The sequence below is a fragment of the Myotis brandtii genome, unplaced genomic scaffold (assembly GCF_000412655.1).
Source record: "Myotis brandtii unplaced genomic scaffold, ASM41265v1 scaffold156, whole genome shotgun sequence".
In the NCBI taxonomy this organism is placed as follows: domain Eukaryota; kingdom Metazoa; phylum Chordata; class Mammalia; order Chiroptera; family Vespertilionidae; genus Myotis; species Myotis brandtii.
This window is the reverse complement of record NW_005355666.1, coordinates 201,738-229,213: the sequence shown is the minus strand read 5'-3', so window position 1 is coordinate 229,213 and position 27,476 is coordinate 201,738. Positions and strand designations below refer to the sequence as shown.

Below are 27,476 nucleotides of genomic sequence, written 5' to 3'. Positions count from 1 at the left end.
TTTTACTTGAAAGGCCAAGTAGAATAACGTAGAAACTACTGTCTTTGGGAAATTAAGATAAAGGTGACCTGAAATTTGAAGTCCATGAAAACATGTTTTCCAGGCAGGAGTGGCTGAGGTTAGGAACATGCTTATGTTGTGCACATTCATTTCATAGCATTGAGATAAGGCTTAAGATTGCTTCTGTGTTTCAGGTAATCCAGAGGTCCGTGGGGCCAGCCAGTCTGAGTCTGCTCACCTTCAAGGTCTATGCATCACAGAAAAAGGACTCAACTCAAAAAGCTTCTGTGAGCGTTAATGAGGTAACATGCTGTTCATGTTGTGATCTATTTTGAGCATCTGATTTACTGACCATAGGAAGTATACAAATTGTGTATCCGGAAGTTACAACATTTTAGAGGATATTTAATAAGAGAAAATACATTTTCTTATAGTTTATTATTCTTTGTGAAGTAACTAACCTGGCTTTTTCAACAGATAAATTTTAATTAATGGTACTTAGCGTAGGGCATAATATTTCCTAATTTTTCAGTGGGGAAATCTGCTGTGTCCCAGTAGATTGTAAGCACAGTTTGCTTCTAAGTGACCTGCCCAATTCCAGACTGCTTATCATGTCAAGAAAATATTTTTCTTTTTCATCTCTAAAAAAAGAAAGAAAGAAATTAAAGACCTGGCCTCATTCTGCTTCTTGGCCAGATTAGAAGCTCATAAATAGATGCTTAATGAATACTAAAGAAATAAAACAAGAAATCTCTCCATTTACATCCTTTTTTGTCTGTACTTGCCACTGATTATTTTGGATATTTGGTTTCTGTTGACAGTGAGTAAAGTGGCATAAACATCTACCTTCAGACGTGAGCAGGGTTACTTAAATGTATTTACATAAAACTAAATAGTTTATCTCTTACCCTTTACTATCTTCTTCTCAGGCCTTGGGGCAGTGGAATTTTTTTAAAAAATATATATTTTATTGATTTTTTACAGAGAGAAAGGGAGAGAGATAGAGAGTTAGAAACATCGATGAGAGAGAAACATCGATCAGCCGCCTCCTGCACATCCCCTACTGGGGATGTGCCCGCAACCAAGGTACATGCCCTTGACCGGAATCGAACCTGGGACCTTTCAGTCTGCAGGCCGACGCTCTATCCTCTGAGCCAAACCGGTTTCAGCGGGCAGTGGAATTTTTGAGGGTGAGGAAGGCCACCAGTAGTGGCTGTAAAAAGTTTATTCTCTGGGTGGGGAACAAACCTGCTATCCTCCTTTGATTAGCACCAGACTGATCATTTGAACTAAGTAACATGCTCTTTAGTTATGCTGGAACTTTTTTTCTACTCCCCTCCAGTCTACCCTTTAGAGCAGCGGTTCTCAACCTGTGGGTTGCAACCCCTTTGGCAGTCGAATGACCCTTTCACAGGGGTCGCCTTAGACCATCCTGCATATCAGATATTTACATTACGATTCATAACAGTAGCAACATTACAGTTATGAAGTAGCAACGAAAATAATTTTATGGTTGGGTCACAACATGAAGAACTGTATTTAAAGGGCCAGAAGGTTGAGAACCACTGGGTTAGAGCAAGCATGTCAAACTCACAGCCAGTGGGCCCCATGCCTCGTTTAAACGAGTTTGACATGCTTGCTTTAGAGTAATACTCTTTTTTTAAATGTTTTTTTAAATTGATTTCAGAGAGAAGGGAGAGGAAGAGAGGTATAGAAACACCAATGATGAGAGAGAATCATTGACCGGCTGCCTCCAGCACACCTCACACTGAGGATTGAGCCCGCAACTGGGCATGTGCCCTGACTGGGAATCGAACTGTGACCTCCTGGTTCATAGGTCGACGCTCAACCACTGAGCCATGCGGGCTGGGCTAGAGTAATACTATTCTTTTCCCAAACTAAATCTAAGGTGGAACACCAAATTCAGTATATAAAACAGATAAAGGGGAGCTACTTTGTCTGCTACCAGTAATGGGGGGAGGACAGTAAAACACCTCATAGCCCTGCTCTCTTGGCCTTGGCCTTATTGATTAAGGAAATAAGGTGCAGAGATCCTGTGAAGCAAGGTTTAGGGTGAAGTTTATGAATTATTAGAAATACAGTGCCTACAAATCTGATCATTGATTATGTTATCTCATTGCTGTATAGACATTTTTATTTCTTTTTGTTCTGTTTTGTAATGTATGCAGCTTTCACTCTACTCTGTTCCCGAAGTTCAGTCTAAATATGTGGAGGAGCCAAGGACTCAACTTGAAGAGAGCATCTCACATCTCCGACAGTATTGCAAGCCATATACAAGTTGGTGTCAGGTACAGCTCTTCTGAAAATGGAGTGAACACATTTTTGTTTAGAGTCAGTAGTGAGAAGTCTATCAGCTGCATGTTTTCAGAAAAAGGCACGATAAAGGGTCCCAAGTTAAGAGTGCACAACTTACAAATGTTCATCAGTGCCATCTCGGGTGGGGGTGGGGCTGGGAGCAGAGAGCTTTCTGGTGGCAATGGCCATAGCTGCACAGAGAATTTCCTTCCCACTGGGCAGGAGTGGAGGGCTGGTAAGTATCTTGGTCACAGCTATGAAAACACTATTGTCTACAGGGAGAGGATATGAAGTTGGAACTCTAGAGGAAGGAAAAGAATACAATATAACGATTTTATGTCAAAATTGGGAAGTCCCCCCTAGAGATTCTACAAATCACCACTTTAAACAGTAGTGGTTACAGAACATTTTGAATGCTATAATAGGAGGGTAAATAACTAAAAAAGGGTAGGATTACATATTTGAGTACTGAACTATTTGCCCCAATAATCCAAGAACTACTTGTACAAATTGGCTTCTACCACTGCTCAGGTTTTAGATCAGGCATTTGTCATTATGTTCACGAGGGCATTTCTGTGATGTTTAACATCTAAAACTGAAATTTACAGTCTACAGCAGGGGTCCTCAAACTACGGCCCGCGGGCCACATGCAAATACAAATATTGTATTTGTTTCCGTTTTGTTTTTTTACTTCAAAATAAGATATGTGCAGTGTGCATAGGAATTTGTTCATAGTTTTTTTTTTAAACTATAGTCTGGCCCTCCAATGGTCTGAGGGACAGTGAACTGGCCCCCTGTTTAAAAAGTTTGAGCACCCCTGGTCTACAGAATGCTTTTGTGGGCTGTGATACATATATTTGCTATACTTGATCTTGATTTTGAAAATTGATGGAAAATTAGTAAGAAGCATGTAGATATGTGTCACCTGGTCTAGATTTACTTTGCTTGAGACTTACAAACTCAATTTTTATCCAGAACTTACTTAAAAATTTTAAATTTTCACTGTCTATGTCAGTGCTGAACCAATTTAGAAAGAAAATAGTAAGCACAGACTCTATCAACAATATAATTAGGCCATTATACTTAAGTATCATAACCATATTATTGTTATGAAATACCTAAAGACTATATATGAGTTGTAAAACACTTAGACTTTATTCTCTTGTTCTAGAATATTTTTAAACCATTGGCTAGTGGTTAAGATAAGGTCAGCAAAGTTGTGCAAATATTTTTGTATTATGTAGGCATAGCTACTGTTATTTCTCTCTTTTTTTGGTTATGAAAATACTTTGTCTCTTGCTTTCAATCTAAAGTTGCTTTTTGTTTTTTACTTTTTCATCTGTATATGATACTCAGTGCAGGAAAATACCTCTGTAGATGATAGAATAGTTATCAACATGTTTATCTGCACTACTTCTAAATAATTTTTGTGATTATAATCATCTTATTTTCCTATAGAATAAAGTCTTTAGGAAAATAAGATGATTATAATCACAAATTAATTTATGGCTCCTTTTTTCAGGCCAAGAATTTCTAGCCCCTTTCTTCAAGAACTAATTTAATTTTTCTTCATAGTGAAAAGATTATGCCAGCATAAAACATGGGCAGTCACTCTAGACATTGATCTGTAGCTTTGCTTTTTTTTTAATGGGCAGCAAAAATCAATAAGTTTAATGAAGTGATAATCAGTTTTTAAATGTTTTTTATGTCCCCCTTCAAATTTAGCATTTATTATTTAAGTCTATTTAACAGTATTAGGATAACTTGTTTTGATTTGAACTAAATTATATAAAACAAATCCTTTTCCAAGTGACAACTGGTTCTGATACCTTCTGATACCCGCACATCTCTTTTCCTTTCTTCACTGGTAGACTTCTTGAAGGTGGGTACCTTCTAGGTAGTCCCTTGTTTTCTTTAGGATCATTTCATGGTCATGTCCAAAGCCTTTTTACTGTCATTGTTAAGGGAATAATAACACTTCATTTGCTTTGGGACTAGGGTAAGTATCTTTTCAAATTTAGATACAGACTCCTTTGTCCCAATAAAGCTAGTCATTCCTTTTTCAAATGGGCAGTTTTTTAGACATAGGCTTTAAAATCATGGCAAATCAGGAATTAGACTTAATATGAAAGGACATATTTAATTTCACATGGAAAGGATTAATTATTGAGGGTATTGATTTTTGTCCATTCTCTTCAGTTTTAACAGAGAATGAAAAGGCTGGGTTGTTGAAACCACTCTACTTGAAATCTTTGTTTCCTGTGGCAATCATAAGCCATTCTGCTGAGCAATTTGTGTTGAAGGGGAAATTACAAAAGAAAACAACACAAAAAACCCAGATAGACACTATATTTGTTTGAAGAGTGTTGATAACATGATAATTTATTCAGTAAGGGCAAATATATTTATTGTTACTTTATAATCAATAAATTCTACTCATTCATTTTCTTTTCACCCTTTTAGGAAATGTATTCCCAAACTGAGCCCAAGATGCAAAGTTTGGTTCAGTGGGGGTTAGGTAAGTTTATTTTTAATGAGATATAATCAGTTTCTTCATTAAAATTGTACCCTTTAACCAGGGTTCCATGGATGGCTCCAGGAAATGTGTGAATTACTTAAAATTGTATGCAGAATTTTAGAGAGCTATGTAGGTTTTTCTGGAAAGATGATTTATTATTTTCATCAGATTTCAGAAGATTCGTGTACCCAAACACTCAGGTAAGTCTCTTCAAGATCATTAGGATTGTTGGGCTAGCAAATGCAGATAGATATACTGGATTTTTTTCTTTAAATCTATTCCAGGTGCAATGTCCTTAACTCACACTAATCCACACTGACTCATCAATAGGTTTTCAGAATCAGGAGAGCTCTTTTGCATAGCTATTAATACATTTTATAGAAGTTTAAATGCAGGAAGGAAATGGGTTGGTGTGCCTCAGAAAGGCCTTATTGCATAATTAGTAGTATTTTTATATTTTTTATTGGTTCTTATTTTTTTCAAATTATAAAAGAAAGTTTATTTAAAAAATCACAGTTAGAAAAGGTGAGCCAGCTGGGCTGCGTGGGCTCAGGAAACAAGTTACGGAGGCAAAGGAGGGCCCTAGAAAGGTCCTTGGAGCTGAGGGGAAAGGGAAAGGTAATGCACCTGAGAAAGGAGAGGAGGGAAAGGTTCAGTCATGCTTCAGACAGAGAGAGACAGAGACAGAGACAGAGAGAGAAAGAGTGTGTCTTCATTGTATTTTTAAAATTGTTGACAGTATTACAGATGTCCTCCATTTCCCCCTTCCCCTCTGCCCACCTCCTTCATTGTTTTTTTATTGTTCTTGTTTTTCACAAGCACTTATCACATAGACGTATAAACTGGATTCACTGTCTATGTTTTGACTAATCTCAGCCAGGAACTGGTAATATATTTCATTCCTCATATTGGACATTTTGGCAAATCAAACTCTTATTTTTACAAGTGCTTGTTTCCATGACAGAATAAAATAAAATGAGTATAGTTTATTTCTTGTGAAGATCATTATAGAGCAGGGGTCCTCAAACTTTTTAAACAGGGGGCCAGTTCACTGTCCCTCAGACCGTTGGAGGGCCGGACTATAGTTTAAAAAAAAACTATGAACAAATTCCTATGCACACTGCACATATCTTATTTTGAAGTAAAAAAAAAACAAAACGGGAACAGATACAATATTTGTATTTGCATGTGGCCCACGGGCCGTAGTTTGAGGACCCCTGTTATAGAGTGTTGATATGCTGATAACCCTTAAATAAATTTTTATTTTGAAGATAAATAAATTTTTCATTTGAAGACAGACATATTAATAGCCTACCGGTTCTTTAAATTATTCATGTATGTTCATAAGTAACATCTTAATTTTATTAATTTTATAAACACTTATTTAATGCTTATTATGTACCAGGAACTAGTCTCAGTACTTTAAAAATATTAATTCATGGCCCTGGCCGGGTGGCTCAGTTGGAGCATTGTCCCATGCACCAAAAGGTTGTGGGTTCAATCCCCGGTCATGGCATGTACAGGAGGCAACTGATCGATGTTTCTCACATCCATTTTTCTCTCTCTGTCCCTCCCTATCTCCCAGCCTCCCTCTCTCCCCCTTCCACTCTCTAAAATCAATAAAAACATATCCTCGGGTGAGGATAAAACAATATATTAATTTATGTATAATCCTCATCACAGCCTTGACAGGTACTTTATTACCTTCTCTTTTTTTGAGGAAGGAAGAGAGGGAGGGATGGAGGGAGGAGAGGGAGAGAGAGAGAGAGAAAGAGAGAGAGAGAGAGAGAGAGACATCAATCAGTTGCCTCCCATATGCCCCCAAACTGGGGATTGAAGAACCTGGATATGTGCCTTGACCAGGAATCAAACCCACCACCTTTCAGGGTATGGGATGACGCTTCAACCAACTGTGCCACACTGGCCAGGGCTATCACCTTCATTTTTTTTAAACCTAAGGAAACTAAAGAACTCCTGATCTTTTATCTGGACATGTGTGACTGGACATGTGTCATTGTTACCTGTTATTTCCCATTGATTCAGAGCAGTAGTCATTTGCAACATGTAGTTTTTTCTTCTCTTGAACTCATAGTTCAAGAGTAAAGGTTCTTAAGAAACACTCCATTATGAGTTGTGTTGTTGTCTGCCAAGGCAATTAGTCCATTCCCCAGCACTCACCGCCAAGTCATGTTACCAGAAGCTACGCTTCAGCTTCAGTGCAGTCCTATAGTGTCTCTTCTTTCCCATTTCTTTGTGATTTACCCCCTTCAGCTCAGCTCACCAAAGCCATCTGGTTGTCCTTCTGTCATCTGCTCTGTGTAGAATTGAAAACACCATGCTAATAGGCAGAAAATAAAGGGAAGTAGAAAATTGTCTCAAATGACCCACGCAAAAAGATGGAAACTTAAAACTAGGTTAAAAGCAAAGTAAGCAAAAGGCCAGACAGGAATTAATACCAGCAACACAAGCCCTATAGTAGTATTTAAAATGACCACATTTCCCAAAGAACACAGGAAACGGAAAAATAGGATGTGTCTGGTATTATCTGGGGGAGAGAATTACTGAGTACTCCAATTTGTTCAGTTCCGCATACGTCACCATAATGTCAAGCATTGAAGATCAAGGCTGATGAAGACAGTGGTCCAACCACTGCTGCGTATAATAAATCATTCAATATTAGTGCAAACACAGAGGTGGTCACAGACCACTGTAGAAGGTACAGAGGAAGGAGACTGGTTTAATAGAGATTGGGGAGCTGGAAGCAGACAGGGAAGGATCTCTGTGATTAATCTTGAAGAAACCGAGGTAGCCACACCAAACATGGGGGTAAGACTTGGGCAGCATTCCACACAGCGGGCACGGCACCATCAAGGCTTGGATGTATGACTCAGTGTTGCATGTGCCGGGAACTGGAAGCAGATAGAGAGTGCTGAAGATGAGGTCGAGAAAGAGATGTGAAGGCTTTTTAAGTCATGACCCAGCTAAAAGCTATTTGTTAATTTCATGCAGTATTCATCAATGCCTGGCAGTGTTTTTAATAAATTATCTGTTGTACGAACATTCACTGTTACCACTGAGGGAAGTCACATAGAAGTCTGAGCAATGCACCATTAAGGATTGTATGTTCTCCTTGTGGAGACATAAAATACACCGCTGATTAATTAAACACAAGGTAGAAGTAGTATCAAATTATGGTACAGAGAATAAATATGATGGGACTTTAGAGGAGGAAGAGAGGTGTGGGCCGATGGGCATAGGAAAGGCTTTTCTGTGTAATAAGGACTTAAGCTGGCTGTTATTTGATGGGATTGGCTCAGTGGAGAGGAGAGGAGATGTGGCATCATGCAAGTATAAGGCATGTTCAGACGTGGCAGATAGGCCTACGTGTTGCCTTTATTTTTATTTATTTTATCACTATCAATAGTGACTATTTGCCACATATACTTGTGCTACAAGTTTCCTTCATTATCCAAATTTATTCTCTTCTTGAGTTCGAATAATAAGTTCAGATAGCAAAGTATGCTTTTCCCCCTGAGCCTAATGTATTTAGTTCCTTAGTTTCAGAGAGCAGGCAGCAAAGCTTCAGAGAGTGATAAATTTATCCAAATCTATAGGCTTACCCCATTTTTTTGTGCTTTACTTTATTGCATTTTTTTTTTTTTTTTTACAAATTGAAGATTTGTGGCAACCCTGCTTAGAGCAGGTCTATCGGTGCCATTTTTCCAACAGGCTTTAGATGATGGTTAGCATTTATTAAGCAATAAAGTATGTTGTAATTAAGGTATGTACATTATTCTTTTAAATCTAATGCTACTGCACACTTAATAGACTGCACTACAGTATAAACATAACTTTCATAGGCACTGGGAAACCAAAAAATCATGTGATTTGCTTTATTGTGGTGGTCTGAAACCAAACTTTTTTTTTAAAACGAGTTCTTAGATTTTAGATGAACAAATGGTTTGATGAAAATCTTTAGTTATTTTTTTAAAATATTTTTATTGATTGCAGAGAGGAATGGAGAGGGAGAGATAGAAACATTAATGATGAGAATGGTTGATCAGCTGCCTCCTGCATGCTCCCTACTAGGGATCGAGCCTGAAAACCCCGACATGTGCCCTGACCTGGAATCGAACCGTGATCAACCACTGAGCCACAACTGGCCAGGATGAAACCAAACTTTTTTTTTAAAAAATATATTTTATTGATTTCTTACAGAGAGGAAGGGAGAGGGATAGAGAGTTAGAAACATCGATGAGAGAAACATCGACCAGCTGCCTCCTGCACACTCCCCACCGGGGATGTGCCCGCAACCAAGGTACATGCCCTTGACCGGAATCGAACCTGGGACCCTTGAGTCCACAGGCTGACGCTCTATCCACTGAGCCAAACTGGTTAGGGCGAAATCAAACTTTTTATATCTCTAAGGTATTGTGTTTGGATAACAAGAGTTTGGATAGCAAGGATCTCTATTTGTATTTTTCCTCGTGTGAATAGTTGATTCTGGTCTGTAGCCTTTAGGAATATGAAGGTAATCTGACATTACTGTCAGTAGGTTGTCAGACCAAAAGTGTTTGGAAATTGGATACTTGGTATGTGAATAGTAAATCATAAGGCATGTTTAGGCATGGCAGATAGGCCTATGTGTTGCCTTTATTTCATGTTTATCATATAAAAAGAATGTGTTGAAAAGAAGCGTATTAGCAGAAAGCCAAGAATTCATTATTTAAAAAGCATCTGATACCATATATACTAGTTATATTTAAGATTTTTTTGGTTTGTTTTTTAATGGGCAATTTATGGAACTGTTTCCTGGTCTGCTTCTATTGTAGACAGCTATGAATTTCTCCAAAATGCTCCTCCTGGTTTTTTTCCAAGACTTGGTGTTATTGGTTTTGCTGGCATTGTTGGACTCCTTTTGGCTAGAGGTAGGTACAATTTTGTGAATTTAAAAAAACAAACCCAGTTCATAAGGGAGAGAGAAGATATATATTTGGTTCTTTTCATTTACCAGTTTTTAGAATGAGTTGGATCCTGGGTATGGCCTTCTTAATATATAATTGATATAGTTGTTTTCTCCAATATATTTGATTTTAAGCATATATAGAAATTGTAAAAAAAAAAAAAAAAACCTCCAAAAGTTATATATTCTTGGTTGAAAAAAAATTAGTTATCCTTTATAGGCACATTTACTTGATCAAGTTACTATTGCTCTTGGTACAGAAAGAGTGAACTTTTGTTAACCAAAGTCTGTCATACCTGAGACACTGTTTTTAAATTTTTCACTCTTAAGAATAGGCTATTAATCACAGTAAATAGAACAGTGATTTCATAGAAATTTTTTGTAGCTTTAGTCCTTGAGTATATAAAATTTTTTTAAACACTTAAAAGTAAAAGCTAACAAATGCCAACATAAAAATACTACTACACTATACTGATGGACTATAAAACATTTATAGAAAACCAAGGATGAAAACATTGTTCACTATAATGAAATGAATTTGTTATGCACTACTTGATGATTCACTGATTGTGAAATCCAGATTTTACAAAATGTCCTAAAATAGAAACTTTATGAACTCTGTAATCAAATCCCCATAAAAGATAACTATAGACACTATAGTTTGGTATCCATTTCTCCACTTTTAAAAATCTTCGCTGTATAATTGAATCTGGAGGAACGCAGCACTGGTGCCACTCCCCCAACCTGTGGAATGAACTCTTGTTGGAGTTTCTGCGCCCTCTTCCCATCTATATCAGAATTAAATTTAGAGCCCTGACTCAGTTGGTTGAGCAACGTCTCATGCACTAAAAGGTCAAGGGTTTGATTCCCAGTCAGGGACATACCTGGGTTTTGGGTTCAATTCCCAGTCTGGCTAGGTGTGTATAGGAGGCAACTGATCAGTGTTTCTCACATCAACTCTCCTCCTTCTCTCTCTCTAAAATCAATAAAAAGCATTTCCTTGGGTGAGGATTTAAAAATACACACACACACACACACACACACACACACACACACAAAACCAATAAACAGCCTTTATACGTTATCCTGTGTATTAATAATAAACATCGCACTAGCATCTATATGCATCCCATGTAAAAACACGTGTCTCTCAGTGGAGACTATTTCTCATGTCAAGTCAATTTCAAGTGTATTTCCCTGTTTCACCCTCTACACGTTTTCTTAACCTCATTCTCAGGTTTTTCCCAGCTCTCCATCCTGCTCAATTCCCCTTTTCACCAGGCTGCAATCCTCTGAGTCTGGACTGACATTCAGCACAGCTGTTGTCTTGGGACACGGCTCCACATTCTCTTGGGTGTGACCCCTTTTCCAGTTCCATGTCATCATCTCCTTGGTTTGCTCTGCCATGCTGTTGAGCTACATGCTTAAGTCACTTTCAAAAAAGCCTATGTTGGAGGTAAACTTTCCAAGTCCTTGCAGGTCTGAAAATTGCTTTCTGCCCTCATACCAAGTGATAGTGTGGTTGGGCATAGAGTTTGTTTTCCATCAAAACTTTGAAGGCCACGTCTTCTAGCTCAGGAGTTGCAGATGTGAGAGTCAGAAGCCAGGCTGGAAGCTTGTTCCTTTTGAAGTAATTCCTTTTTTTTTTCTTTTTCTGGAAGCTTTGAGGAGCTTCTCTAATCTGCAGTACTCTGAATTTCCATGGTGCTGTGACTACATATAGTTGTTTCATTCCTGGTTAGGCATTTTGGTGGCTTACAGCCTTCAGCAGCAGGAAGGCATCTATCTACTAGTATCTTGTATTTCTTTGAAAATTTGCTCTTATCTTTTCCTTCCCAGACTCATATGCATTAGCGATTGAGTTGTTTAAACTAGCCCTGTATATATTCTTATTTTATTTTATTCCTTTTGATTTTTTTTACTTGGCCATTTGCAAGACCTCTTTCTTGTTCTCTGAATGTTCCTTTTTCTTAGAACTTTTTAAAAAATGTAGTAGCTTCTTGAATTTATTTGATGATACTTAATTACAGGTTTAGTTTTGTTTTTAATTTCTTGTTTCCTATAGGGTCATTTTTTCCTTCTTATCTCAGTTTTCTCTTTTATATTGCAGGCTTTTCTGAAATGACTAGTGATCCTTGGTTGTACAGTCATGTTTAAGAGCAAAGCGATTGAAATGCCAATAGGAACTTTTTTGGTATAGATGGGGCTTGCTGGCAGGCAGGTTCTACCTCGGGATGAGCTGAATGGAAACTGACCTTAATATGAGAGGTGCCTACCCTTAGTGCCTGAGTGAGGAAGGCTCTATCTACTCTCAGGCACTTACATGTATGTGCACACTACACCACATATCTTGGTTCTCAACAGAAATCTATGGCATTTCCTTAGAGACAACTCATCCACTTTTTAAACTTTTTAAAAATATATTTTTTTTATTATTGATTTCAGAAAGGAAGGGAGAGAGAGAGAGAAACATCAGGGATGAGAGAGAATCATTGATTAGCTGCCTCCTGCACACCCCACACTGGGGATTGAGCCCATAACCCAGGCTTGTGCTTTGACCGGGAATCGAACTGTGACCTCTTGGTTCATAGGTCAACGCTGAACCACTAAACCACAGTAGCTGCACCATTCCATCCACTTTTTAAATTTTTGCCTGGAGAGACACCTGGCCACAGGCAGTTTTGCGCTGGGCTGGTGTGGGGGAAGGAGAAGGTCAACTGGTCCATGCACAGGACTTACATTTATACCCCTGTCTTTTGTTTTGTTTTGTTTCGTTAATTCTCACCAAAGGATATTTTTCCATTGATATTTTAGAGCAGTGGTTCTCAGCCTGTGGGTTGCGACCCTTTGGGGGTCGAACGACCCTTTCACGGGGTTGCCTAAGACCATTGGAAAACACATATATAATTACATATTGTTTTTGTGATTAATCACTATGCTTTAATTATGTTCAATTTGTAACAATGAAAATACATCCTGCATATCAGATATTTACATTACGATTCATAACAGTAGCAAACTATTACAGTTATGAAGTAGCAACGAAAATAATTTTATGGTTGGGGGTCACCACAACATGAGGAACTGTATTAAAGGGTCGTAGCATTAGGAAGGTTGAGAACCACTGTTTTAGAGAGATTGGAAGGGAGGGGAGAGAGACACATTGGTTGCCTCCCACACCCGCCCGGACTGGGGCCATGGATCCCATGGAGCTTGCAACCAAGGTACATGCCCTTGACCGGAATTGAACCTGGGATCCTTCATTCCCCAGGCTGATCTCTATCTACTGAGCCAAACCGCCCAGGGCTACACCCATGTCTTGATCCCTGGTTGTCCTCTCCACCCTCCACAATACCTGTCATATCTGGGCTGCTGGGACATCCTGCTCCCTCCTGTGCTACAGCCCCTCTCTCCTCAGGACTTCAGGGCTGTGTGTCCTCTTGCTTCCGTCCACTCTTCATTTTCTTTCTTTTTTTAAAATATATTTTTATTGATTTCAGAGAGGAAGGGAGAGGGAGAGAGAGATAGAAACATCAATGATAAGAGAATCATTGATCGGCTGCCTCTTGCACGCCCCACACTGGGGATCGAGCCTGCAACCCAGGCATGTGCCCTGACTGGGAATCAAACCGTGACCTCCTGGTTCATTGATCAGTGCTCAACCACTGAGCCACGCTGGCTGTGATGGGGAAAATGAGACATTTCTGGGGGCTAGCAATCTGAATCTGTGCCATTAACCTAATGCACATTCTTATTAGCCTATAGTCTAGCTAGCCACTGCCCCTTTAATTGTCTGGTCCTGCAAGACCTGTTTACTCCCGTTCCAGAGAGGCCATAAACTATCCCCAGACGGAGTTATCATTGCTGGTGCCAGGCCAGGCCTTTAGTTGTGGTCTCAAGGCCACAGCACATGGGGCTCTTTAAGAACTTGCAAAGGGGACTGGAAAAACCCTTATTTGGGCGACAAAGAACTGGAAAAAGCATAAATAGGGAAAGCTTCCTCCATGTTTTTTGCTCAAAATTTGAAAGACATTTTTCTCTGGGCCCGTGCATAATAATAATAAAGTATAACTCCATTTCTCTAAGCGTCTTGGTTTTTCTTCAGTCTTATGTAACAGCTGGGCGCACTCTCCATTTTCTGTAAATTGGTTGAGACTTCTTATCTGTCGGTGCCCCCTCCACACATTTCCTCTTTGTTGTGGGTTTATTATCTGTATTTTCTTCTTGTACTGTTATTACCACGGAGTATTAGAAAGGAGAGGAGAGAAATGCTTGTGTTCGGTATGTAAGTAGGAATCCAGTTTACTATAAAAGAACATACACCTTAGAAACCAAAATTTCGTGTGGTTTTCCTTTTCAAAACAATCTTTTTTCCTGCTTCCTTGAAAATGGTGGTTCTCTTAAACATTGCACTGACTAAAGAAGCCAGTCACAAGGACCACATATTATATAATTCACTTATATGAAATATCCAACTTGGCCAATCCTTAGAGATAGAAAGTAGATTAGTGGTTCCCTAGGACTGGGAGTGATGGGGGAATTGGGGGCAACTGCTAATGGATGTGGGTTTCTTTTGGGAGTGATGAAAATATTCTAAAATTAATTGTGGTGATTGTTGCACACCTCTCTGAATAACTAAAAGCCGAATTGTACACTTTAAAACACTTTGAACAGGTAAGTTGTGTGAATTCTATTGCACTGAAGCTGCGAAAATGTGGTGGTCCTTTTTTATATGTTTGATATTAGTAGGTACATTTTTCTGTCAATCTTAGGACCAAAGAAGTTTTATTCAGTATTAGATATACAGGCAAATTGTGATGGTAAAGGTGGACCTTTTATTTAATAGGTTCAAAAATAAAGAAGCTGGTGTATCCACCTAGTTTCATGGGATTAGCTGCCTCGCTTTATTATCCACAACAAGCCATCGTATTTGTCCAGGTAAGTTAGACCCAGTAAGTTAAGCTGTCCCTTATTCTTGCTTATGTATATGGGTTTACTGCTTACTTTTATTTTATAGCTTTTATAACACCAGACTAAAGTTTATTTGCACATATAAATGAATAGAGCAAATTTAAATGTTCTCCTCTATGTACTTCAGCTCTGGCTCTCCTTTCAATCATGTCATTATTCAGAAAATACACACTAATTTGAATATTAATTAAAAAACACCTTAAGATCCTTTTTTTGCATGTTGACATGGAAGTCTAGAGACTCAAATTTCGAAGTTGATATTTATGGGTCATTCTCAGTTCAGGTGTCTCAGGTCACAGCACCCCTCCTTGGAGTTGCAGGCCTGGGCCTGTGCTCGGCCCTTTGTGCCTTCTCCCTGGTCCTGGAGCTGGCCTCGCTTCCCTTGCTAGGTACTTCAGGGAGTGCAGACCCGTCTGCAGGGAGCACTGCTCTCAGGGCTCTCAGTTGGCTACTCCTTTCTCATTCTTCAGGCCTTAGCTTGATGGCATGCTGGCAAGTAGAATACAGTGGCAGGCAACGTGGATGGCTACAGCTGATGTCTTAGTCAGCTCGAGCTGCCATAGCAAAACACTACAGACTGTGGGGCTTAAATAATAGAAATTTATTTTCTCACAGTTTTAGAGGATGGAAGACCAAGATCAAGGTGTCAGCAAGGTTGGTTTCTCTTGAGGCCTCGCACCTTGGCTTGCAGATGGCCGCCTTCTTGCTGTGTCTTAACATGGCCTTTTCACTGTACACTGTAAACCTCATTTAACATTAAAAGGCCCTATCTCTAAATATAGTTATGTGTGGGGTAGGGCTTCAACATATGAATTTTTAGGGCACATAATTTAGTCCATAACAGCTGATCCCTGGACCAGCAATATCAGGATCACCAGGGAACTTGTTAGAAATGCAAATTCTTATGGAACCTGCAGGAATCATCCATGTGGACAAATGAAAAATGCCTTTTGTCTACAAATTGCAGTGATCCTACATAAACATGGAGGCTTCTGTCTGGCTTAGGACAGCTGGCTAAGTCTGAGGGTTCCCCTCCATACAACCTTTAAAACCAGCACTCCAGGTGCTGCTTACCTTGCTGCTTTGTTTAATAGCTTGCCAGTTAAGTGCACTGGATTATTAATGGACAACCAAGTGAGGTTCCTTCTATATCCATCTTAACTGGTTTTTGAAAATAGTAGTCCACTGTGCTGATTGCCGCTAACAGGGTACAGTTAACGTCCTAGAGTTGATATGAAGAGTTTACACAAGTTAAATCATATTTGATTCTGCTGAAATACACCTGAAGCTGACAATGAGAGAAGACAGAAGGTGTCATGTTGTGTCTCTCCCAAAGTCACCATGGGTTTTGGATTTATTTGAGTATTTTTTCTTTTACTCTTTTCCTCCTTTATGACCTCTGCTGACATGGAAATACCCAGGGAACACTCCCCCATCAGTGTAACTCTATAGACTTTGCTGCGGTTGGTGGTATGGTTATCAAATTTTTGTGATAAACGCATTCTTTTTTTTAAAACACATTTTTTTAAATTACTATTTTTAAAAAAGTATTTTTTTATTGATTTTACAGAAAGGAAGGGAGAGGGAGAGAGAGAAATATCGATTAGTTGCCTCAACCAGGGATCGAACCTGCAACCTGGGCAAGTGGCCTGATTGGGAATTGAACCGGTGACCCTTTGGTGCACAGGATGATGCTCAACCAACTGAGCCACACCGGCCAGGGCAAGAGAAACCCATTCTTTGGATAAAAATAAATGAAATGTTTTTAAAGTTGGAGAAAGAAATGCAAATTCTCAGGCCCCAACCCAGACCTACTGACTCAGGCACTGAGAGTTAGGGTTAGCAATCTGTGTTTTAGTAAGCCACCAGGGGATTTTAATCTATATGAAGTTTGAGAACCACTGATACAAACTAGATTCCTTTAGGGCAGTGATGTCTGAACGTAGTGGGACTCTAGACATGGTGTTCCTTGGAAAATTGGCAAGAACGAAGCAAGCTGTAGGTTTTGAGTTCCTGGACAGCTGATGGAGACAGGGATCAGTTGCCAGAACTTCTCTATCACACAGAGACTCGGTCCTAGGAGGAGGAGCAGTGCTGCCACCAGAAATGGGCGCTGAGGGCTCTGAGCCAGGCTGACATGACACTGAGCTCCCTGGAGTCCTCGTGGCAGGATTGAGTGTAGATTCCTGGATTGTGCTGCAGTTGTAGATGGGACCCTAGTGATTCCAGCTATGGGAAATTGATGGCTTTGGTGGAAAATTCCAGTAAGATCTCTCTAGCATGGTGTTGACATTTTTTATTGAAGCCCTGAAGGCAGACAGTTTATGTTCCTCTGTCTATCAGCCCCAGCTCAGGAACAGAGTATCACTCTGTCTGCTCTAGGTCATAAAAATAATCTAACATCATGTCAGTCTGCTATGGTTTAAACAGTAAATGGATAGGGTGGGCCTGGATGCTGATTGACAGGCACAGGTGGCTGCCCTCTGAGTAAAAGACTTTTTAAAAATCCTATATGCCATAGCATATGTTGAAAAATACATTTTGTGTTCACAACCAAGATAGTAGGATGCAAATCTGAGTTGTATTCTAATTTATTTTTAAAGTCAGTGGGAAGGAGTTTTGTTTTTTATTTTGTACCTAGGGTAAGTCAGAACAAAACAATTAACTTTATTTTCACTAGGTATAAAGCATTAGTGATCTGTTTGGGATGTTGAAAAAGTTCCAGAAATGGATAGTGATGATGGTTGCATACATTGTGAATGTATTTAATGCCACCGGATTGTACACCTAAAATGGTTAAAATGGTAAATTTTATGTCATGCTTATTTTGCCACAGTAAAACAAAACAAATATCAGTGATTGAAAAAGATTTTCTGATATCGTTTTCGTGTCATTTGGTTCCTATTTCACAGTTTAAGTTTTGTGTGTTTTTTTATGAATAGTCTGACTTTGGACAAACCTCTTAATCTACATTCTGTTTTCTGTTCAGTAGTGTTTGGATAAAAGTACCGTAGAAAACCCTTAAAGTGATGGTGAATGTTATTTTCCTCTCAGAAATTTATAACACCGAAAAGTGTCATATATGTGGTAAATGTTTGACATGTCTCCCTGTGGGTCCGAGAGTCATATCATATATTTTAAGAATGGTTGGAGCAACTGGAAGAATATAACTTGTAAGAAATCAGCATGTTATAACTACCACTGGATTTACTAGCACTGTGTATAGAATAGAGATAATTCATGTGAATGTGCTTTGTAAACTAAAATGCTATATATGGATAAATTATTATAAAAATTAGGAAGAGAATAATAACTGTTTTCTGAAATTTTGAATTACTGTCATGTGGAAGAGTAATCAACATTCTTTGTCATAAACAGGATCAATGAGTGCAAATTACTGGAAGCTTTTTTTTTTTTTAAGAAAGCTCAATAATTTTTTTAAAAATTTCCAACCATTAAATCTAGCTAGCCAAAGGTGGACAAGTGCCTTTTAGGTAGTGAACTCCCTGACCCCCAAATATTCTCTGACTCTGGGGCCTGCATCTCAGGATGTTGTAGAAAGGATTCTGGATCAGGAGGCAAAATCCCTGTAGAAACTTGAAGACTTTATATTTTGAGGGACCTGGGAAGACTGAGAGCATCTTCATTGGGTTCTCCAGTTTTTTACCTAAGCCCCTAACATGAATGATTGATTTTCAGCTTGGCAGTGTGACTTGATTGGCTGTTATGTGCTAGATGTGGTAGGTAGAACCCTTCTTTCTGTGTCTGATTTTCAGGAATTTCCCATGTCAGCAGTGATCTACATTTTTTCCCCTTGAAATTATGAAAATTTGCAATATACACCTAATTGATGGCAGATTATTTTAAATAACTACACACAGCAAAGTATTTTTCTTCTTATTCTATCCCTCTTACTATTTTTTATTTGCTCATGTTGCACAGTTTTAATGTGTGTATGTATGTTTCCAGACTTCTGTGGTGATCATATGCTTAAATATAGTTCTATTGGAAACAGGAAAGTGGAAAATTCTATTCCTTACCAGTCATGTACTGACTAGCAGTGGATCTTTTCTATTTTGTTTCAAGGTCAGTGGGGAGAAATTATACGACTGGAGTTTACGAGGATACATAGTTGTAGAAGATTTGTGGAAAGAGAACTTTCAAAAGGTAAGAAAGACCTTTTTCATTATCTTCCTTTTGGTTTAAATATGTGGTTTCTCTAGAGCAGGGGTGAGGAACATCCGGCCCGTGGGCCATATAAGGCCCGAGAAATCATTTGGTCTGGCTCTGCCAAGGCATTAGGGCTGAATAAATTAAAAGTTTGACCAAATATAGCAGGCTAATTTTTAAGTTGATAATTTTGTATGCCCATGAATGATGTTATAAATATCCAAATGGCTCTTGGCAGAAAAAAAGGTTCCCCACCCCTGCTCTAGGATTTTGTAAAATTCTTGATAACCCTGTTGTTCAATCTTGCCTTTTCTGTTTATTTATTTGACCTCTTACTCAGATTCTCTGGTGACCATTAGTGGAGAAGCAATAGAACTTCTGTGCTTTTCCTTATTATCAGCAGCTCTGAATAGATGGTAACCATAAAATGCATTACACAGCAGTCTTATACCATAATTGCCATTGTATTATATTAATAATTTGCTTAATTAGATTATAGCATAGTATTTGAAAGTTTTATCAAAACTGGATAGGAAGGGAACATTTGTGCTGCTAGGCCAAAGACATATGACCACGTCTCCTCTTGCTGTTTTACCTGCCATGAGCTCCTGTTCTTTCCTCTAGCAATACTGTATCTCAGCTACAGACAAGATTATCTATCTGGCTGATGGACACGTGGCAGAGGTTGCATAACTATAAGGAGGTGTCATCGTTTATCTTTTCTTACAGCCATATAGCTAATTGGATGTTGCCCATGTTTACTGGAATTTTCTCTCTTTTCCTGATAAGAATGAGCACAGAACAAGACATCATGTCTCCTTCAGGCACTCAGAGGCACAGCTTGCTAAGGAAGAATTAGACTTCTTATATTAGCAAAACTTCTGCATTGTAAATTGAAGGAAGTTCATTTTGACTACTATCATCTCAAATCACAATAAAAATATAAATAACTATCTCAAAATTAAAAACCAGAATTTGGAAATTTGGAAGTAATGTTATAGAATAAATTTATAAGCCCTCCTCATTGTATACATAAATAATCTTCCAGTGAAATCTTTTTTTTTGTATTTGAATGCTTTTTTAAAATTATTGACACTATTACAGATGTCTCCATTCCCCCCCTCCTCCTTTACCTACCTCTGCTCCCCATCCTCTGGCCATCACCACTTCCAGTGAAATCTTGACAAATTTTTGTACTGGTTTCTAAAGGAATTAATCTCTATTGAGCCTATTTAAACTAGCTCTTGAGTAGGAAGTTCTGTATTAATATCAAATGCCCTTTGGTAATCCCTTTTAAAGACTAAACACTCATTGTTTTACTTTCATTTCTCTGACATTTTCTTTGGAAGCTTCCTTTCCTGTTTTAAAAATTCCTCAAGTCCACACTGATTTTTATATGGGAAAGAAAATACTAGAATGTCAGGGAAGCTATACACAGCCCTAGAAAGAAGTGTGAAAAGTGAAACTCAGCCTCAGTTGTGAGTGTTCACTGTGTGGTCAGGCCAACACATGCACAGCAAAGCCAAGCGGGGTCCCCCGGAGCCTCTCAATTGGAAATAGTTTACTCTGTTCTGATTCAGCCCAGCGCACAAGCAATGGGACCATAATTGGAATGCAAGTCAAACAGGCCAGCATTTTATGATAATTGGAAAATGTTAGATTTTAAAGCTACTCAAATTTATATGCTTGTGTTTGGGGAGTGAGATAGTAAGGGGAGTGTGATAGTAAAAATCTTTAATTAGTTCATGGTTGCTCTGCATTTCTTTCTCTTGTTTGTTTTTTTAAGCCCTTGCTCTCTTCAGAGTCATGGAGAACTCATGTTCTTCCATTTGTTTATTCTCAAAACATAATTTTCTTAACAGCTGTCTGTTCTCAATAAAAGGTAATAAAGTCAATGATGATCACCTAAACATTTAGCACAAGTTTTAAATGAAAAAATAGCACAAGGCTCTATTAATCCAAGATTTGATATACTTAGATTTCAGGAATTATTTGGTAAAGAAATGCCTTTGTTTTTTATTGATTCCTCTGCCCTCCTCTTATTTGATTTTGTGAGTTTCAGTGTCTTTTTTTGTTTTATTAATAAGAACAAAGATTTAACCTACCCTGGAACAGAAATCTTTTAGGGCCCAGGAACTATCTCTTTGATGGAAACTGGGGGACACTTGCCTGGCTGGTGTGGCTCAGTGATTGAGTGTCGACCCATGAAACAGGTCACAGTTTGGTTCCCCGTTGGGGTGCATGCCTGGGTTGTGGGCTCGATCCCCAGTAGGGGGCATGCAGATGGCAGCTGATAGATGATGTTCCTCTCTTATCAATGTTTCTGTCTCTCTATCCCTCCCCCTTCCTCTCTCTCTAAAAGTCAATTAAAAAAATAAAAATTGTATACAAAATTTAACAGCTGATAGCTCAATTTTGAAAATGAAAAATGTATTTTAATAAACACTGCATTTGTAATTATTCAAAGTGTATGTTTACATTTTGGGGGATACCCTATATATATCAAAATATAAATAAATACATAGTTTATCTAGAGGGAGTCTTACTACATTTTTAACTTGTTTTGTTCCCTTAACATTATGTTCATTGGCTATATATGGCTGTAGCTGCTTCATTTTCACTGCTGTGGAATATTTCTTTGATGGAAAATGCCCATGTTGATGGCTGGTTGGGTGGTTTTCATTATATTGTTGTTGCACACAGACCTGTAAGCGTTTTTGTACCTGTGTCATGGTTTATTAAGAGTTTTATAAGGCTTGGATTCTTGATTCATAGGGTCTGCACATCAATTTTACTAGGTGGCTCCAAGTAGGTTTCTAAAGTGGTTTCCATTTCTGCCGGTTGGCTGACTTTAAAATAGTTTGTGGGTGTATGTGTGGTTTTACTTTATCCCCCAATTTTTATTTTGAAAAATTCTCAAAACTACAGAATAGTTGCAGGAAGAATACAATGACTATACCCCTCCCTTAGATTCACCAATTAATACTTTGCTACAGTCGCTTTATTTTCTTGACACATGCGCGGGTGCTCACACACACTTGAACTTTTCTGAGCCATTTGAGAGTTAGTTGTAGATGTCATTGCACTTTCCACTCATATCTAATTCAGCACGTATTTCTAAAGAACATGGACATTGTCTCATATAATCACAATAGCATCACTGTACTGAGGAAAGTTAACATTTCGCTGTTTTACATGAACATTACCTAATATACAGTCCATATTCAGCTTTCTCCAGTTGTCCCAAGAATGTGCTTTCCTTCAACAACTTAATTTTTTCATAGCTGAGGGAATTACTATAAGGCAAACACCCTTGTCCCCATCATCATTAGGACAAAAAACGAGAACTTTGCCAGCCAGAAGCCCCTGCATGTAGTCCACCCCAATCTCAGTCCTCTTCCTCCACCCAAAAATACCTACCATTCTGACTTTTATACTAATAACTCTCTTCTCTTTATGGCTCTTCCATCTAAGTATTTATCCCTGCCACTTTAGTCTTGCCTGTTATTATTTCTGACTTCATATGTCTTTTACTATCCCAGTTTTATAAGTGAGGGAACTGCATTTTGGAGAAGTTAATTAATTGATCAAAATAATTCAACTGGTGAGGGACTCAGAAATTTAGATGGACTGCTGTACCTCAGAGGTTTGGCTGGAAATCCCTTTTCACATGGCAGAGCATACTAGTTAGGAAGAAATGTTTTGATTAAAACAAATATTTCAATTTTGCTAATATAAATTATCATTCATGCTTGTGGACAAACATGAATTTTCTACTATAGCCTAGCCAAGCTGACACATCAAGCTAACCATCGCAGTGTTGTTTAACTTATTCCTCTAGCCCTGTGTAGTCCAGTATGGCAGCCACTGGCTATTGAGTACTTGAACTGTAGCTAGTCTGAATTGAAGTGTGCTATAAGTTTAAATTCACACCAAATTTAGAAGACGTGATAGAAATAAAAAGAATGTAAACAATCTCATTATTTTTATATTGATTATATGTTGAAATAATATTTTAGATATGTTGAGTTAAATAAATGTATTGATTACTAAAAGAACAATGAAACCTAATATATATTAAAATTAGATTATAAGGAGAATGATTGAGTTGAAAAATATTTTAAATAAAATTATTTCTCTGAACCCATGGACATAGAAAATAGTGTGGTTAAGGCCTGGGGTGTGGGCTAGAAGGGGTCAATGGAGGAAAAAAAGGGAACACCTATAATACTTTAAACAATAAAGATTTTTAAAAATAATAATTTGTCTGAAAATGCAAAAAAGTTCATTTCTGGCTTATGCTAAATCACAAACTGTCTTTTGAAGTTAGAGTGTTGTTGTTTTTCCTGAGATCATGGAGGTTTCTGCCAAGAGAGATCTGATTTGTAATAGGGTAGATATTTCTTTAGTGAGATATTTGACGGTCATGCTTTGTTATACTATAAATGATATGTAACCAAACAAGAAAATTTTCCTAGCAACAGAGTTGTTTTCCTCAACCAGAAAAATGTTTATATGTGCTCATTTCCTTTTTAAAAAATGTTTTTATTGATTTTAGAGAGAGAGGAAGGGAGAGGGAGAGAGACAGAAACGTTGATGAGAAACATTGATTGACTGCCTCCTGCACTGGGGATTGAGCCTGCAACCTGGGCAGGTGCCCTGACCGGGATTTGAACCGGTGACCTCTTGGTGCATGGGTCAATGCTCAATCCACTGGGCCACACCAGCCAGGTGTGCTCATTTTCTTAATGTCCAAAAGATAAAAAAGCTTATGAAGTTAGCCTCTTAAATTTTTGAGATTGAGATTCTGGCAAGTATAGATAGTAGAATATATAAGAATGTCACTAGAAGTACTTGCCAAGCATTGTGTTAAGGTAAATCAGACCTAAAGTGTATTTAACTAGGTAGAGAACCACATAGTGTGTTTTTTTTAAATCCTCACCAGAGGAAATATTTCCCCATCGATATTTAGAGAGAGTGGAAGGGAGGGAGGGGGAGAGAAAGAGAGAGAAACGACAATGTGAGGGAGACACATCAATTGGTTGCCTCCTGCACATACCCCGAGTGGGCCGGGATTGGGCCTGCAACCCAGGTACATGCCCTTGAACCAGAATCAAACCCGGACCCTTTGATCCATGGGCCGACACTCTAACCACTGAGAACACCGGCGAGGGTGAGAACCACATAGTGGGGTTTTTTTAATACATATTTTTATTTATTTCAGTGAGGAAAGGAGAGGGAGAGAGAGATAGAAACATCAATGATGAGAGAGAATCATTGAACAGCTGCCTCCTGTACGTCCTCCACTGGGGATGGAGCCCGCAACCCGGGCATGTGCCCTTGACTAGAATCGAACCTAGGACCCTCCAGTCCGCAGGTTGACGCCCTCTCCACTGAGCCAAACCAGCTAGGGCCATAGTTTTTATGACACCCAATTGTTGGACATAGTTATCTCATCTCCATAAGTCTCTTTTTAATTCTTTTTGTTCTTTATTAATTACATACCCAAACTTTTTTTATATACAAATGCTCGAATACAGTGTTTTAGGAGGTCCTAAGGATATTGTGCCCGCGTGAAGCTTATATATTAGTGAAGGATTCAAACATGAGTGAACGATTTACCCAAATCAGGAAGCTCTTGGGTGCTATGAATGTGAATAAAATGTTCTTATCTAAACCAAAGGGCAGTGGACCGGGGAAGCCTAGATCTATATTTCGGTGGGCAAAAATTGGAATTGATCAATCTACGTCAAGGGGTACATTTTGCAAAATTCTCATCACAGAAAAGAGCTTGGCAAATTGAAAGAGCAACAGCAAGAAGGCCTGTGGGAGTGTGTGTGTGTGTGTGTGTGTGTGTGTGTGTATGAGAGAGAGAGAGAGGGGGGTGGGGGGAATGGCTCTGGAGGAATAGAGTAAGGCACACAGGTAGTGAATGCTATAGAACTCTGTTCAGAGCAACAAGTAGACTGGGGTATTGTATAATGATCCATCAAACAATACATATGGCCTTGTTCCCCAGAACTTAATCATCAAGTGGATATGGTCTGTAGATATGGTTGGTGATCATGATATAATTTATCATCCAAACTAGTGTACTTTAGAGCAGGGGTGAGGAATGTCCAGCCCGCAGGTCATATAAGGCCCATGAAATCATTCAGTCTGGCTCTGCCAAGGCATTAGGGTTTAATTAAATGTTTGACCAAATATAGTGGCTAATTTTTAAGTTGGTAATTTTGTGTGGCCCACAAATGATATTATTAATATCCAAATGGCCCATGGGAGAAAAAAGTTTTCCACCCCTGCTGTAGAGTGTGAAAGGGTACACTGTTATGCTGGGACAATGGGTATAAACCAGTATAACTTGGGCAAGCCAGGGTGTATGATCCCCATGCTTAGAGACCAGTTCTCAAACACTCCAGTAAGCCTGAAGTTGCCTAGAAACCATGCTCTGAAATTACAGGATTAGTCACATGTTTCTGCTTTCTCACTCCCCCCACCTCCTTCACCCCTGGGTAGGAGAACCTGCACCAAGTCTAGACCACAGAATCACAGCCCCATTGCCCGCTTAACTGCAGCCTAATGTTTTTCAGGTTGCCACCTCATGAGAGCTCAGATCTTTGCTGTACACCAGGCCTTACTAAAATTAAAGTCTTAAAAAACATAGGAAAGAAAGTAAGGCCTTAAACACTTAGCACATAAACTCCCACTAGAAACTTTCCTACATCACTTCTCATGGATGACATGACCTAATTATATGTTCCCAGATAGCGGCCAGGCAGAATGGGTGTGATCTGATTATAAGCTTTTTCAGAGTAAACATGTTTTGTGACTTGGCCCCTATGGTGGATGATACACAGAGTGGAGTACCTACAGGACGCATCCCCGTAGTTGTAAACCTTGTTTAACAATGACTATGACATGAAGTAGTCCAGTAATCTTTTCACTGCTGATTTTATTTTATTTTTTATAGAGTCAGCTGTTTGGCTGACTTAGTATAGTGAGTTTTGATGGAGTTTTATTTCCTGATCCCCTCTGTGCCTGTCACTGTCTACAACAGGGCCCTCCCAGAGCCTTAGTAATTCCTTAAGTTTACTGAGAAATGGGTCACTTTGTATTATAATATTTAGTGTTTGATTCAACCAGATGCTGAAGACTGGCACTATTTCTTTTCAAACTGTACTAATATTCTTACTTTTTGTTTTACAAGCCAGGAAATGTGAAGAATTCATCTGGAAATAAGTAGAATACTCCAGGTTCAGCCCATTTTAATCAGGTAAAGAAGAGGAAAATTCTGGTTATTTTAGTTTTGTTAACACCAGCTAAAATGAGCTCTTTAATTAATTTAATCAGTTCTATAAATGAATTATAGCAGTTTCAACTTTATGTGGAAACATAGGGTCAGGACGGTATTTCATTCCATCGTTAATTTCTGGGTTTAAGTGCTATGGCATATAATGGTGTTTGTTCCTGAGGGGGTACCTGGGGTTTTTAGACACGATTTCAAACAATTGAAAAATGCCATTATTTCTTAAGTTTCTTTTTTCAAACTTCACTATAGTAGGTACAGTTGTACTCATCTAATAGTCATTCATTAAACATTCGTTGAATGTATCACTGTTGTAGAGAAGCTCTAGATTTAATAGAGATATTATCATAATTGACAGGGAATTCATAGGTGTACTTAATTCCTTCTTTAAAGATTGAGTAACCTGAGGCTGGGGAAATTTAAGATGATGACAGATGAAGTCAGAAAAATCAGTTTGATTTCTTCTGGTCTTATGCTCAATTTACCGTTTATTTTCATTCATTTAATATTTACTCATCAAGTACCTACTAAGTACAAAGCACTAGTTATATTATTTTTGGATACATATTAAAAATTGTATGGTAGCACTTGTGATTTCCTGGTAATTAAACCATATGGAATTTGGAAACAATCTAAATATTCAACTGCAAGAAAATGGCTTCTCATGGTATATCCATAAACAGGAATGTTATTATGTTTTAGTAACATTTAATTGCATGGTAATATGTACACAATTATTGTTAAGTGGAGAAAAAAAGGAAAGTATGACACACTTTTAAAAAATTTTATTGATTCATTTTAGGGAGAGAGAGGAAGGAGGCAGGGAGGGACCAAGGGAGGGAGAAAGAGAAACATTGATTTGTTGTTCCACTTATTTATACATTCATTGTTTGCTTCTTTTTTCCCCCCCATTGTTTGCTTCTTGTATGTGCCCTGACTGGGATCAAACACACAACCTTGGTGTATTGGGACAATGCTCTAACCAACTGAGCTACCCGGCCAGGGTGATAGTATGATACATTTTTTGAGAGGATAAGGCCCAGGAAATACAGCAAAATATTTAAGTAGTTCTCCCTTATTCAGAGCTTCGATTTCTGTGATTTTAGTTACTTGTGGTCTGAAAATATTAAATGGAAAATTCCAGAAATAAACAACAGTGATCGAACTCCCGGTCTCCTGGTCAAACTCCTGAGGGGACACTTTGCATATTAGATATATATATATATATATAT

At 38.4% G+C, this 27,476-nt stretch overlaps 1 protein-coding gene across 2 annotated transcripts in view; it reads left to right on the top strand.

Annotated features, from left to right (window-relative positions):
• Positions 1–27,476, top strand: part of APOO (apolipoprotein O) — a 55,609-nt gene that overhangs the window by 24,627 nt on the left and 3,506 nt on the right. The window contains exons 2-8 of one of the 2 annotated variants that reach the window (XM_014536057.1): positions 195–302; positions 2,190–2,309; positions 4,780–4,834; positions 9,667–9,762; positions 14,644–14,735; positions 18,855–18,935; positions 26,146–26,211. In XM_014536057.1, the coding sequence (XP_014391543.1) occupies positions 195–302; positions 2,190–2,309; positions 4,780–4,834; positions 9,667–9,762; positions 14,644–14,735; positions 18,855–18,935; positions 26,146–26,181 (588 nt within the window). In that variant the 3' untranslated portion in view covers positions 26,182–26,211. The remainder of the gene's footprint in view (positions 1–194; positions 303–2,189; positions 2,310–4,779; positions 4,835–9,666; positions 9,763–14,643; positions 14,736–18,854; positions 18,936–26,145; positions 26,212–27,476) is intronic. The other variant, XM_014536058.1, reaches the window with a different exon arrangement.